Source organism: Mastacembelus armatus, chromosome 12, assembly GCF_900324485.2.
Source record: "Mastacembelus armatus chromosome 12, fMasArm1.2, whole genome shotgun sequence".
Lineage (NCBI taxonomy): Eukaryota > Metazoa > Chordata > Actinopteri > Synbranchiformes > Mastacembelidae > Mastacembelus > Mastacembelus armatus.
Genome location: NC_046644.1, coordinates 7,902,515 through 7,918,259, shown reverse-complemented (window position 1 = coordinate 7,918,259; position 15,745 = coordinate 7,902,515). Strand labels below are relative to the sequence as shown.

Genomic DNA, 15,745 nt, shown 5'->3' with positions numbered 1-15,745 from the left:
CCTGTTGTGTTGTGTTTGGGAGCTATTTTGATTTTCCAGGGTAATGAATGACAGCAGTCTTTCTCCATACGCCGTCCTGGCATGCATGTTCTCACATATCAGTGTTGTCATAGCAAAATAACATAGTCAGGCTGTTGAATGAATGAATGAACACACATCCCTGCATTGCAAGTGACTGATCAGTGGATGAATAAATATGTTAACTGTGTTTCTACTAATCCTCACATTCGACTGATGTCAAGGTTACAAAGAATAAGGTAAAGGTCCAACTTGAAAAATACTGTAAAAAGTGGCAGAAGAGGAAGCGAGAGGGCAGAATAAAATGGGAAATGAGAGCAAAGAAAAGTACAAGGACAGGAAAAGAAAAAAAAACAGAGCAGATGAAAGGTGGAGAGGGAGAAAAGGTAACGTCGGGGGAGAGCAGAGAATCGCATTGATATTCTAACTAAGGCACTCACTTTGTGTGTCCCAGTAGAGGAATATTTATGTCTGACCACACACACACACATGAAGTGTGACCTCTCTACAGAGGCCTGTCCATCAGCCAGACATACTGATGGATGAAGCTGTCAGTGGCCCTGTGTCTCGCTTATCAGGCAGTCAGGTACCCCTCTTTGTAGACCACACACACACACAGGCACTGACTTAAATAGAGTGAGACACTTGTAGAAATGATGAAATGGCAGAATAGGTAGAAAATGAGTGGTGAACATGATGTATGAAAAGATCCAGAGAAAAGTCGTGTTTTCCTTCTTTCTTTCTGCCAGGATTGCCATTTACTGTACGTCAGTGTCCTATAGCTGTGCAAGAACCAGTTCACCTTCAGCTAACATTAAGTGCATCATGCAGCAAAACATTAGAGATTTATTGAAGTGATACTGACTGAATGATAAAGTAGAATCAATATTATCTTCACTGTGTTGTTTGGACTTGTATAGCTGCAGCACAGCCTCCCAGCGAGGAGCAGAATGAGTGACGACAGGATATACTACTGTGGATCAGTGACTCACTTTATACCTGTAGTGCTGTACATCAATTCGATTACAAAAAATCAGGCATTTCGCAACAGCTCTATGTAGTCTGTACTTGCAGGTAAGCATCATCTAAGTAGCAAGTGCTAATATTCAGGATGGAATTTGCTGAAATTGCGAAGGTTACAGGTCTCACACTACTCTCTGTACACCTGGTGGCCATTAGTTGTCATGACAGATGAGACACTGAAGCAGGAGATTCTCTGTGGAGCACTGCAGGAAGCTTTACCTCAACCACACACCCTATGTAATGGATTTCTGCCCCATGTTAATCATTGACTTGGGGTTGTCTTGGGCAAAGAGCAATTACACTACGGATTTATTCATGGAGACCTGGAGTGAAGCAACATTTAAAAAAAAAAAAAAAGAAGAAAACAACTTTATGCTCTTAGGTAACACCATATATCACCTATTTTAAGCACAGAACGTTAGGTATATACTGTGTAAAATGAAGTATCATGAGTGATGCCCAAAGGAGATGACAGAGCTTTTTCCAATTTTCCAAGCGAGTGTTTCTGGGGAGAAGGAGAGCGAGACTCAGCATGCTCTCATCCTCAGTCTTCTTTACTCTCTCAGGTAGTTGGCATGGGGCTGTGTGTTTGTGCGTACATGTGTGTGGGCGTGCTCTCGACTGCTTGCCTGTGTGGCTCACCCACTCAGCAGTAAATTCTGTTATCCTTGTGGGTCCAGCTGTGCAGGGATTACACTGGCATCCCACTCTGGTTTTAAAACACAAACAAACACAGGTACAAACACACAAAATCTCATGTCCAAAGAGACACATAGACACACATTCCAAAGTATACCTGAACAACACACGCTCTTACTCACACACACATGCACACACACCAGCATGGCTTTGCTACGGCTCCGCTTTTCAATTTTCAGCTCAATTACATTCCACTGTTACCTATTCTAAACCAAGATCCCTCTTTTCCCTTAGGACACACACTCGCACACACACAGACACACTTATTTAATGGTACTGCATCCCACTTAAGCCCAAGATTGTGTGGCCTCCTAAACTTTCACTGAAAGTGAGAATCATTTGGTACTATGGAGACTTTTAAAAACTTTGTTCCTTTCTGTTTACCCTCTGTAGAAGTGGATCCTAAGATTTAAGACCACTGGTTTGTATGAATAAGGATTTTCTCTGTTTTCAGTTCATATAAAAACAAAATATAGTGAATGCACTGACCCTAACCTTTGTATCACCGCAGCAACTGTTCCAAGTCCCCCAACTAATTTATTTGCTCTTAAAGCAAAACAACAGTATACCAAGAGCGCCCCTTTAAGGCCAGAATAAAATCTTCTCATAATCCAGCAAAAGGAGTATGGAATTACAGCCCAATATCATTCAAATTAAAGGCTCATCTTATGTTTATGTTCACAAACCACAACTACAAAGAAAAATAACAAATCAATCATACTTAGTTATGGCACTCAGACAGTAAATCATAAAGTTAAAAATATGTTTTAAATCTAAGAACTTCCTTCATTAAAACAAAGCCAGAAGTAAGTTTTTTGGGTTTTTTTTTTTTTTTTCAGTCTGCTTTTAATCACATTCTCTGGATGGAGTAACTGCAGCTGCTCTTTCTGCATGGCAACAAACTTACATGTCAATAAACTTGGCAATTTAGTAGGTTTTCTTCCACAAAAATCTGTTTCAAAATTCACTGTGGCTTATCATCGTAAATAAGCTTTTAGTTGAAATTAATTGACTTCTATTTAAAATGAAAAAATACTACTTGGTACACATGCACAAACACACACACACATGCACACATACTCCCTGGTCCCAATAGCATTGCAGGCAAGCGTACAAAGAGAACAAACAACCATGTAATGCGGTGGTTCACTCGCATTGACACTGGGCACTGGAATTCAACACGGGGGGGTGACATGGTGTGTGTGTGTGTGTGTGTCTAAGTCTGCCTGTGTGTGTGTGTGTGTGGGTACGTGTACCATCCTGTCAGATTAGCCTAATGATTAGCATTACTGAGAACTGACAGCAAGAGGAAGGAACAAAGAGTGTCATTTATCCTCTTTTTCTCTCATGCCCACTCACTTTCTTTTTTTGCTCTGTTCCTTGCTTTGAATTTCTGACCCCCCCACTCCACCCCACACACACACACACACACACACACACACCAACACACACACTCCCACCCTGCAGTGTTACCGTCTGCCTGCCTCTGTCTTAATGGTTTTGTTCCCATATAGCGTAGAATTTTCTCTGTAAAGTAGAACAGAAATGAGTAAAACAGTTCTTTATAGGAAGACTTCGTATTGCTGGAATATGTTCAAGATCTCACACACACACACACACACACACACACACACACACACATACACATGCTCTTGCAATGTCACACGATTCAGCAATCCAACATCATTAAAAACAGCTTGGCTGATAAAATATAATGACAGGTTGCCACCTCCAAGCCCTGTAATATAGTTGAGGCACAGACTGCCAATAAAGCTGTTTGTAATCAACTAATGATAGGTCATGAGGGTTGAGGTTGAGATTGGTTGATACCCATGATTTGAACTCATCACAAAAAACAGGGTGAGGAGGATGTGTGTGCGAGAGGTGGGAGGGATGAGAAAGGATGATTGTCCAGGAACAAAAGCAAGAAAACAGGTATATAAAGATCAGGTAGGGGATACATAGAGAGACTGAAAAATAGAAAAGATACACAGTGTACTCTCCCCTGCCTCCAGCTTTTTCTCTGTGACTCTGAAATAGAGAATCTATTGATCTTCATGTGATATACCCAGCATTTGGTGCTTTGAAAAAAATAATTTTACAGCTCTGATCTTTAAACTGGAGACTGGCGTCTAAAACCCCACAGTGGAAATGATAACTGAAGCTACATTTTACAGCTTCTATGTACATATAAAACTCACAGCATGTTGCCAGGTTTTTCTTTTTTGACTGAATGCAATCCGTGTATCAAAATAAAAGAATCAGTGTTTCTAACATATAGAGGTGGAAACAGGCTGTGCAGGTAGAGCAGGTACAACCAACTCACACCTATGGAGCAATGGTACTGGTTGGCATCATGTAAAATAAGTTTGAAAGGTGACAAGATGAAGTTTCTTCCACTCATCTTTGCATATTTCCTTCAAAATACTCTGGTTGAAGTGTTTGCCACTTTAATCTTTAACAATGGAGGTCACGTTAACTGCATTTTAAAGGGTCACAGGCCAAAATTGTTAAGTTGACTTTATCATTATATAAATGCTTCAGGGATATAATATTTTGAATTCTCCCCAAACTTTTCCATTTTGTCCTTTCACAACATCAACTTCAGGATGTGGAGCTGGTTTAAGTCAGAGAGGAATAAAAGTAGAGGGAAAAAAAAAAAATTCTTCCAGGAAAAGTACTTCACTTCTACTTATCACTCTGATTCAGGGTTATGCTCCAAACTCAAGACATGAGCTTGTGTGTTTGTGTTTCTTTGCTGCTAAAAAAAAAAAAACAAAAAAACAAGCAGGACTCAAAGGAATGAGGATAGGTGTGATAAGAGCATCCTGTTGTGGTTGTGCCTCTGCCAAAATACTGCTGAAGGAATGAGATCACTGTTTGTTCCTTCACTGAACCATGTAGACCAATTTCTACTTGCTTTATTGCCTCAATTTAGGTATTCTCCTTGCCCGTTCTTGCCTCCAGGACTGGAAACTTAAGGGCATTGTCTCTGAAGGACGAGGGAATTGAATTTTATGATTACCTATCTGCTTTGGAATCTTCATAGCAGGACGCGTTACTGCGTAGTAGATGGGATGCATCCTTTATTCTTCGCACCATCATTTCCCCGCTGTGGAGCTTGTTCTTTGTTGACAAGCAATAAATCACATCTGTGATGCACAGTGACCAGGTCATTCTGCTCTGAGCTGGAGTGAATTTAACAACTGTGGAGGGAAAAGGTCACATCGAGTTTTAGCATCACGTAAGCTGTACAACATCGGTATAAATTGTCAGGACATGTCAGGAACAATATATGTTAACATTCGCTACCATACTCTGGTTTGGTAGATAGATGTAGTAATTGGTAGATTGGTGTCTTTAATATAGTTACCTACAAATCCTCACTTATCATTGACAGCTCTTTCAAATATTTGCCTAGTAGAAACTGACTTTAATGAAGACATGAAGACAGGCTGCATAACATTAACACTATGCAGCCTGTCCTTGCCTGATCTGCCCCTGAGTACTGCTGCAGAGCTGCTCGAAAACACGTTATAACGGGGGTGATGCATGATCACTTCTGCCCCAGTTCCACATTGATAACCAAGTGCTCGTGTTTCAGTCTTGTTTGCATTTCCTAATGATTTTGTTTTTAATGATGTGATATACTTTGTTTTTAATACGCATTTTGCATAAGACCAATAGATGCAAAGCTGGTCTTTACTCTAATGAATGGTGTTCCATTGTTATATTTACATCAGACACAACCTTTTAAAAATATAACCCTCAGTAACTCCTTTAATTAGATTTTTATTGCAGTTTGTTTGGGATCATTGATGTTGGATAGCAGAGTCTTTTGATTCAACAACCTGATGTAGGCATGTCATCATTATATAATACCACAAAAAAATGCTAAAATGTTGACTTACTGTCTGGTTCTAATCAAGGCAAAAGTAACCTGATCTGCTTTCCAGACCAGCATACAATGTTGTGTTATTGCCACTCCTGCGGTATCATTAGCTGACTACCTGATCTAAATTATGTAAACAGTGCTGAGATTAGCCAATTCTTGTGGATACTATTAAGAAGACAGTTCTATTCTCAGCTGATGTTGCCAAGAACCGAGATCCTCCAGCTTGGCTGACAGGGAGCCTGGCTTAGACTGGATATTGCACAGCTGGTGTGAGGAGGACCTGATTGAAAGCATGTAGCTTAAAGTCGCTGTGCAAACATTCCATTAGAAAAGCATTACAGTATTACCAAGAACCACTGTTGCATTAGCCTTAAGGTTGTTCAGAACTGCATGAAATAGTGTCTCTCTTTTTGTTTGGTTTGGTTGTGTGTTGTCTGTGCGCTCTGCCCGGCTCTTTTGCTTTCAGGCATTTTCACTTTCACTGTGTGTGTGCAGCTGCCTCTTAGACCTCAGTCTATACAGTGAGCGTATCTAAAGGTTTCCGAGTGTGCAGAATGGGTGTTTGTGCCTCCACAGTAATGTGACACCTTTCATAACTTCATAAAAAGCACATGGTGTATGTAAAAAGACAGGACAGAGTGCTCCTGTGCTAAGCAACTGGCAGATTTCACAATGATGGCCTCAAGCTTTACAGTCCAGACACTTTTGATTTCTCCCGGTCTCTCCGCCAGTCTTCCCGTCTCACTATCTGTCTGTCCTGTCTACCTTCGAATCTGACAGCTAAATGTAAAGGAGTCAGCTGTTTTGATTCAGACGCTGGGGATTCTGGTGGTACCTGTCTGTCTCAACTGTCTTTCTCACTATGTGAGTGATGGCAGTTAGCTGTTTGTGAATCTGGCAGTCTGACACCTCTGATTGGTCAATCCCAACCTGTCAATCATTTCACCATCAGGGCCACTGCAGCTAAGAGGCAATTGCTGCTGCAGTGACAGGGCCTCAGGCTATTATTGCCATGGTGACATAGAGCTTTACCTCTGAGTGAGACTAGAGACATATCAACTCAACAGCTTAAACACTCAAATTTCAATTTTGCACGGTAAAAGGCTATCTGCTGCTTAGTAGTGCTGACAGGATTTTCAGTGATGGAATGGCAATTTCTAGTTTCATTAGTGTGCTGGCATTATGTTGACCTCAATAGCTTTCCTCCTCATTCCTTCTCTTCACCTTCAACTTTCTCTAAGTGTCAACGTGTCATGTGCTCGTGCTTTACCGCTCACTGTGATGCAGAAACAAGTACAGAAGAAGTGTGGCTGAAGTTGTTAAAGTGGTGTAGAGGCAGTATAAAAGTGTAGAAAGAGTACGTATGTCTTCTGTTAAGTACAATCAAGCGCTATCTAGAAGGTTTTAAAGATTTAACCCACACAAAGTAATTGGGAAATTGGTCCGATATGTGGCAAAGCAAGAGCAGAAGGAAATAATTGGTCTGCCCTCCGTCTACCACTTGGAAAATGAAAGATGATGACTATTGATGCCTTAGTTTTTGAGTGTCACCCTATATTACTTATAACGTGACACAGTGCAAGACTAGATCCCGTGTTAGCCAGTGTTTAACCTGTGAGAGCACCCGAGAGAAAGGCAATTAATCCTTAACCAGGCCCTGCATTTGGGGGGGAAGGGTCTGTGGGAAGAGCATTTGATTCCTAAAGTGAAAAGATTAATTTCTCCTCAAACAGTTAAGTATCAGAAAAACGAAACCCTAAAACTTTCCAGGTATTGTTTTACTACTTTTGTTCGTCCTTGCGATGACTTACACCAGGCCATTTTTGTGGTGATAATGCAGCTACTAAAAAAGGAATCGAAATAAAGTTTGGATAAAAGCCGAGGCATGTAAGCTTGGAAAGTTAAATTCTCAGTTTTACTAAGAAGATTACTTTTAAATGAGCAAGTCACTCATGAGTGGCACTGTGCTGTTTCCCAACTTTCCTGACAATCTTCAGTCCACTGTCAAGATAAATAATAATGAAATATGGTCAGAATGAAGTAGCATAAAAGGAATGCCTGGTCTCTCAGAAGCTTCTGGATTCAATGCTACTAGTCTGGGGCAAGTTAAGCACAGAGAACCTGTCAGAGAACCAAGTCACATACATATATGAATAAAAAAGAAGAATTTTACAATGCAGTAAATGTGTTTATTTGTCTGAAAGGCCAAATACATATGACTTCTGAGGGACTTTTGCCTGCATAGGTATGTGAAATGGCTATTACCATGCATATTGAATAGTAAACTTGGAGAAGAGCAGAAAAAGCAGAAAATGGATGGAAATTGTTAAAAGTAGAATAAGAAATTGAGAGAGAAAAAAAAAGCAAAGTGAATAGGGAACATGGGACATTGAAAAATTGTCTTCTCCTGTTAATTGTTTTCTTTCAAAAAACACAGTCAGATTCACATGCTGAAATCTGGACCTTGTGTGTTTTTTGAATAATTAAGCAAAATTAGGGAATGATGAAATATTAAGCAGTTTGGGGGAAACATTTCTCTTTCATAGCTGTATTAACACATCAAAACTGAACAGCTTATACATACTGAAGTATCGAGTGAACTTCAACCTCATAACATCAACACCGTCTACTATAAGAAGTTTCATGTGTGCAAGGAACCAGTCAAAAAGTCAGAACAATTTGGGAGAAAGTGCTTGAGGTGAGATTTTGTGAAGCTGCTTGAGAATGTTGTTTTATTTCCTGTGAAACATAAGCTGTTATTCCCTATCTTTGAGAGAGATTTGTGATGTCAGGTGGGGTAAGTGAGAGTGTGTTTATGAAAGAGTGAGAGAAAGGCTGGGCAGCCGATAATAGTGTCCAGGTATAGTGGTCATCTTCCTTTGGCTGACCGGAGGGCTTCAGAGTTCAGTGCAAAACTTTCAGCATCGGCTACCTATTGTACTGCTTAACAGTCCTTTTAAAGAACAATTCCACTTTATTACAGCTTGGCTCTTATTTTGTAGGTTTTGCACGTATTCCTTTTCGTTACAATAACCCTGTTCTCACGGAGTAAATACAAGAAGAGAAAAACATATTTAAATAGATAACTGATCAATGGCGACCTCTTTGTTTTCACCCTCAACACTTCAGTTCTCTTTCCTCCTCACCTTTTGCTCTCTCTCACCTCACTTATCAACTCCTGATGCTCCCATAAGGTATTCATCCTCCTTTCATTCATTCATCCCTTACACATAGCTGTTTCCAATTGGCCCCGAGACATTCCTGGAATGCCAGGGTGTCATTGTTGTGTGCAGTGTGTGTGTATATGTGCATGCACTCGCTGCCCCACACCCCCACACCCCTACCCACTCACACCCGCCTGTTGGACCAGGATCTATTAGAGAGAGAGAGTGAGACAGAAACAGAGCGACAGTAATAAGAAAGATATGTAGAGAATAAAACTACAAAAGTAAGAGAATATTTGGTGTCCATAGTGTATGCAGTTCTTAATCATTGACTCAGTAAGTTAATCTCAGTTGTATAAACCAGACACACCAACTCACAAATGTACACACAGGCAGAATGCATCCAAGCTTTTGGTTTGGTTTTGCTTTTATTTTGTGTAGACCTTTTTCAATTTAGAGTTTCAAAGATATCAAATATACTGTGCTGAATTTTAAGCAAATGTCTATTAAATTACGTATGTGCAAAGCACACTACAGTCCACAAAAGGAAACTAAAGGTACTTTTTAGATATGCTTACTAAAACACGGCACTCAGACATAAATTAGAGAGACATTTAAGTGCACATATTTTATGGTTAAATGCATGCACTTTTAATTCAATTACATATTCATAAAATTGTATATTCACATTACAATACACACTCTAATTGCATACAGCCACATACACACTAACGTGCATACGGTGGAATATCTTCAGAGCTCTGGATAAAAATATTACACCACAATTACATTACTGTTAGCCACGACAGCTGGTCTGGACAAAAAGGCACCACAGAGTCTCTGTCTCTCTATGACTTTGTGCTACAGTTTTATTTACATTCTTCTTTCTCCCATGACACATGACTAAGCTAATCTAAAATACAGTGAGCCCAACGTTGGCAGGCCAAGTCAAGCCGAGACCACAGCCATATGCCTAAATGAGTTATGCCAATCAGTGCAGCACAGACTCCAAGAGGATCCAGTTCTTCCCAATAGAATTCCTAATTTAAAAAATGTCATTTTAAAATCAACCAGATATGCATGTCAGATAGACAGACCAATTAGCTATATATATGGATGATAAATAGATGGATTTGTTAGGTACTGAAGACCCTTGGTTTGAACTGTGTTTAGCAAAGATTGTGGTTTGTTCAATTTATTCCATGAAAGCAAAAAACAAATCAAGGACAACACGAACAAAGATTCTGTAGTGATGTTGTGCTTTCGCTGAGGCCAAAGATGCTCTGGATCATGAGCTTTTCATTAAAAAAGTGAATGAATGAAGCAGTTGCTACAAGAAAAGAAAAGGCATTCATCTTTGTTGTCATAGCAAGAGAATCTACTATAAACACTTAGAAGTGCAGAAGGACATGCATGTGCGTGCACACACACACACATACACACACACACAGGAATGCAAGCAAATCCACACTCAAAGCAGTAGGGAGACTACTAATACAACTAAATAGCAATTACTACAGCATCTGCAGCCTAGCAACCAGACCACTGGATGTCATTGTCCCTCATCGCATTTCTGTGTGTGTGTGCCCTTCTGTGACAAAGATCCTCTTTTGCAAGACCCAGAATTTTTGTGTGACAGGTTGAGAATGGTGGGAGAGAAGAAGAGACTATGGCATGTGGAGAGTATGAGGGGGGAAAAAAACTGCAGTGATCTGATGGTTATTCTTATTAATGTATTTATTGCAATCAGCCAATTTAGAACATGATTTAAAACTGAGCCACAGTTAGTTGGCAACACCTGCTTTTGAGTGATCATATCCTTGATTTATGTAATCAAAGCTCTCTTGCAGCCATTTAGCTGTGGTACAAAAGAGTGAAAGAGCAGCATATAGTTTTAAAAGGGACAGAACCTGGTGCCAAGTCCTGTATGAATTTCAATTTAACAACTGATAGTCTGATCTCTAGTTTATAGAGAGATACATATCAACAGAACATTTGGTTGGTCTAGTTAGGATTTGTGAGCCATTGAAGCCTTGAATTATTACCATTTAAAAGTAACCTTACCAAAAACATGTGCAGGTGGGCGTTACACCGGCTAACAAAGATCATCTCCAAAATTGTGTTCAGTGTTTAGCAATTCAAAGAAGATGATGAAAGCGCTTCAGTTCAAATAACATTTATTCATGAGTGGTGTCCTCTCTGCCACAGACTCAAGTGGCATGTCATGTTGGGGGGGTACACAAAAAAGAACAACATGCACAGTGTCATTTTAATTTGAAATATTGTTTTATGTGCTTTAATATTCATACTGTCTTTGTTCTCTGATTTTTTTTTTCTACAGGTGCATTATCTCTCGTTCTTTCTTCTTTCTGTCCCAAGTTCTGTTTTCATTAGATGCATAGGAAGCTTTTGATGTTGTACTGTTATTGAACCAGCTTTTTCTGTATGCATATGTGTTGTCTGCCTGAAATTTTTAAGGGCACATTAAAAACATTAAATCTGATAAAAGAGAGACATCTATTCTCATCTCTCAATTTTTCAGGCATTTCCCCCATACTCTTCACTTTCCTTCTTCTTGTTATAGTCTTTACTTCCTCTTTCATCTTTGCCTCTCGGTGCACCTGTTGTTTCCCATCATGTCCTTTTCCCTCTCCTGCTTTACTCTTTGTCTTTGCTGTTTGTTCACATTAAAACTAGGCACTAGTTGAGAAAAGTTCATCTAATGGTAGCTGAGAGTAGTTCACATTTTCACTTGTTGGTAACTTAGATCAGCATGATCAGCATTGCATTGCTCCTTCTGTTATGCTTAACTATCAACTCATGATGAGCAGGTGACATTTAGGTGTCAGTCTCTTTGTACACATAGACTCTCAGGTTCTGGGGTCATTTGGTATTGACGCTCCCCCTCCTAACAAACACACATCTCAGTCCCCCTGGAGGAGCCCTGCAGTATGAACTGCCCATGGTTTGATTGACGTCACTAACGCCTGGCAAAATGAACTAAATGAAAGGAGTAAACACTCAAGAGTTCAAATAAACCACTCCAAACATTCCTGGCCTGAGCACACACTTATGTCCATCCCCTTGATGCCTTTTACCTTTTCCCTCACTGCTTTCTTCGCCTGTGTAATTTTTAGTTGTCGTCTTTGAACTCTTTCGGGTTCCTAATAAGCACGTTTGATTGATTATGGCTGATTCTACAGAGCCTACTGGTAACACCTGCAGCTGTCCTGCAGTGTGTATGTTTGTGTTTGTCTGTCCTGACAATGTATGTGTTGGTGTTCATGACTTTGACTGAAGCTCTCAGATGAGGAGCCAATTGATTGAGATGGCCCCAATTAGTCCCTGTGATTAATTCAGTGTGATTGGATGTCAACCATGACACCTCGTTGTTAACGTTATTGACAGGCTAATTAGTTGCCATGGCAACTGTTTAAACACAGCTGATTGTGTGTGACAGTGAAGTGACCCCATAGAAACCAATCAAGTCTACCTCTCTTGCCTGTGCGTGTGTGTGTGTGTGTGTGTGTGTGTGTGTGTGTGTGTGTGTGTGTGTGTGTGTGTGTGTGTGTGTGTGTGGGAGCCATTCACAAAGGATGTTACAGAAATGTCTTTATCACATTTACAAATTACAAAGTAATTAAATGGCACTGCAAATTGTGAAAACATTTTGTTGTGAATTTGTCTTCACTGAACCATCATAAATACAACTAATTGGATTACTTAAATGAATGTCAGGGTTTTGTAGCAAGAAAAATATTTTATTGATTGAAAATTCAGCATCCAAGAAAGCAGCGGAGCCTATGAGATTGAAAAGAAGCGACCATACCATACTTGCTAATTGCTGAAAGTAGAAGTTACAGAATAATGTTTCTCAAACTACCTGCAAAGTATCTCAGTAATCATCCATGATTAGAAAAATGCTAGAGAAATATCAAATGATCCAAACCACTGCAGATATCTAACACATTGCAGACGTACATGTGATTTTCCACTTTTTCTACATCCCTCTCTTCTAAGATTGCGTTTCCACTTGTGTTGTTTTCTTCCACTGTTCGTTTTTTCCTCTATTGAGGCGGTTTATCTCTTTCTTCTCTTTGCCACAGAAAATACTTGTTTCTCATTGGTTATCAGTTATCATCTCCTCAACATTGTAAATCAGCGCTTATGTATGGGATAATACCTGACAAGTTGTACATTCTGTGATTGTAATGGTTGCTGCAGGGGCTAAAAGCCTCCTCTGGTTTGCCTTCATGAAATCCATCACAGTCATGAATGTCCAAACGTGGAGGTTATTATGCTGCTTATTGTTCTGCACTTGCCAAAATAAAGCCATATGTAATATCATTCATTGCTTTAGAAGTATCTATAGTGGGAAATTTCAGTGACTGCTGTCGATATGAACAGAGAATAATGATACATTCTGTAAATATAGGAAATGATCAACTCTGTCAGTCCAATGATGATAATGTTACACACTCTTTCATATGCACAGGCTGCCTCTCTCCCCTGTGTCACTGATTCAATGTCTAACTCACTAATATGTGACTTCTCCACATCTCTTTTTCCCCCCACAGCTGTCCCTTGGGTTTAGGCTACTAGCTTCGCCGTGGCTAACCTTATTTAGGTCCCCTCTTGTCTCTTCCAACTGTGATTTCCAGATTCATGCAAATAGGAATTTCATTTGCATAACTCTCACTACGCAGCTATTTATATTTATTGTTTGTTGTAGATGGTTACACAAATAACCCTTGCGCCAGTCTCTCTGTTGTTGTCTTTTTTGCAAACAGTTTTCTACTGGTGTGCACATTTAAAATGGCAAATACACACCTGGGTCAGGATCCTGAATTTTATATGGCCAGGCTATAAGTTTATCTAGCCTTTATTAGACAAGGTAACGTAGCAATATTACTCATTGGCTCATTTGCTGTATATTCTCACCTCACTAGCCAAAACATGTTTAATATATATGTATAAGTATTTTGTGTATTTTGTATGTCTATATCCATTGTATTCAGAGAGTATGAAGATGCACTCTGAGTGAATACTAAAGGTTGCCTTATCTTGTTTGTTCCTGTTTTTAGAGAATAATTTACTGTACAAGAGACGACTGAGTAAGGGAAATATTTGGAAATTTGTAGTGACCTTTGACTTTAATTCAAAGTAAAGAGCTAAAACATTATTAAAGACCCCTCTTTGTAACATTGATCCTTCATTTTCTGACACAGCCTGAAAAACATGTTCTGCAACAACACAGAGAGATGTTGTTTTTCCCACATGGGACACAAATCCTGCAAAAATGAGCAGCGTTTGCAGTTTTCCACTCTGAATTGTTTAACGACTCTTAAGACAGGCTGACTCATCCCACCATGTCAACATATATATTGGCTGTAAAGAAATTAAATTGTCTGACTCCAGCTGTCTATAATACTGGGACATATATATTACTGATTGGCTGATACTCATTATTTAATAATGAAAAACAATGCCACCCCCTTATATTATCAAAGCAATATACTGCAGTAATCCTAACCAATGAAGCTTTATGTTTGAAAAGAAAAGGCTGCAATTTAGATCTTATTATCTCTGCATGTAGTAGAGATAACAAGGGTGAAAGGGTAAAAAGCTGTGGGTAGGAGGAGGGAGTGGTAGACGACTATACGGTTGACTAGCTCTGGAGAAAAGACTAATCTTGGAGGAGGCCAGGGTTGGCGTAACATCACTTTTTCCAGCCAGCCACTTTTTTTTTTTATTCCACCACTCCAATATCCTTCTTTTCTCCTTTTTGCTTTTCTGCCACATTCTTTACTTTTTTTTGTCCTTTGCCACTTACATTTCTCTAAATCCACTCTCCATCACCTTTTGCTCTTTGTTTTTTTTTTTTTCCTCAAGTTTAAGTTGATGGATTAGTTGGCTTGTTCTAGCACTTCTCTTTAGTTTGACCTGCGGACAGTTTCTCCTGGTATTTTGCTGCCTCTTGGAGAAGTTGCTGCAGTCATTCTGTAGATTCAGAGGAGAGGAGAGGTGCTCAGTGCACCAATGGGGAGTCCTCAGGCAGTCTAGGCCTATAGCAGCATAGCTAAGGGGTGGCTCAGGGTCACCTGAGCAAGCCCTAACTATAAGCTTTGTCAAAAAGGAAAGTTTTAAGTCTAACCTTAAAAGTAGAGAGAGTGTCTGCCTCCTACACTCAGACCAGGAGCTGGTTAGCTTGATAGCTAAAACCTTTGCCTCCCATTCTACTTTTGGCACCACAAGTAGACTTGCACTCTGAGAGCGAAGTGCTCTGCATGCTATCCCAGACTGACTCCACACTACTAATATCAGGGCTCTGTGGGGGATAGACCATCTGCTGCAGGACCTCTGGTTCTTCTTGCCTCTGGGAATAGGTCTTCATGAACTCTAGTGGGTTCATTATGGGCTCATTGTCCTGAACATTAAACCTGGGATCAATCAGACACCTGTGTCGGAGTTTTTACCAATGTGTCTTTCTCAAACTCAACTTAGCTCTTAGTTGTTTCTTCTTTTTTGTGTTTTTCTCCCTTTAGTTCCCCCTCGGGAGCTCACAGTCAACTGTCGATCCAACACCTACCCTAAAGGCTTCTACTGCAGCTGGCATCAGCTCCATGCCACATACATCCCCACCACCTTCGAAGTGGATGTACAGTAAGTACAGATTGTGCTCTGCACAAATGTCTCTGAGTGCTGCTTATATGTTTTCATGTTTTAGTCTGTGTGTATTGGGATGGCAGAGCTACTAAAGGTGACTTGAATTCAAAGCTTTTTCAGTCTATCACAAATCAGATCCAGTTTTTTTGGAAATTCTAGCAACAGGGGCTACTTTTGCTGATGTCTTTCAGTTATAGTAACATTGTACTTAATAAAAGTAATTGCTGAGAACATAGCAGCAGCACTATAATGAAATGGAGTAAGACATAATGCGATAGTT

At 39.9% G+C, this 15,745-nt stretch overlaps 1 protein-coding gene across 4 annotated transcripts in view; it reads left to right on the top strand.

Annotated features, from left to right (window-relative positions):
• cntfr (ciliary neurotrophic factor receptor) overlaps window positions 1-15,745 on the top strand; it is a 204,246-nt gene that overhangs the window by 148,740 nt on the left and 39,761 nt on the right. For all 4 annotated transcript variants that reach the window (XM_026298385.1, XM_026298387.1, XM_026298384.1 and 1 more), the window contains one exon: window positions 15,345-15,462. In XM_026298385.1, the coding sequence (XP_026154170.1) occupies window positions 15,345-15,462 (118 nt within the window). The remainder of the gene's footprint in view (window positions 1-15,344; window positions 15,463-15,745) is intronic.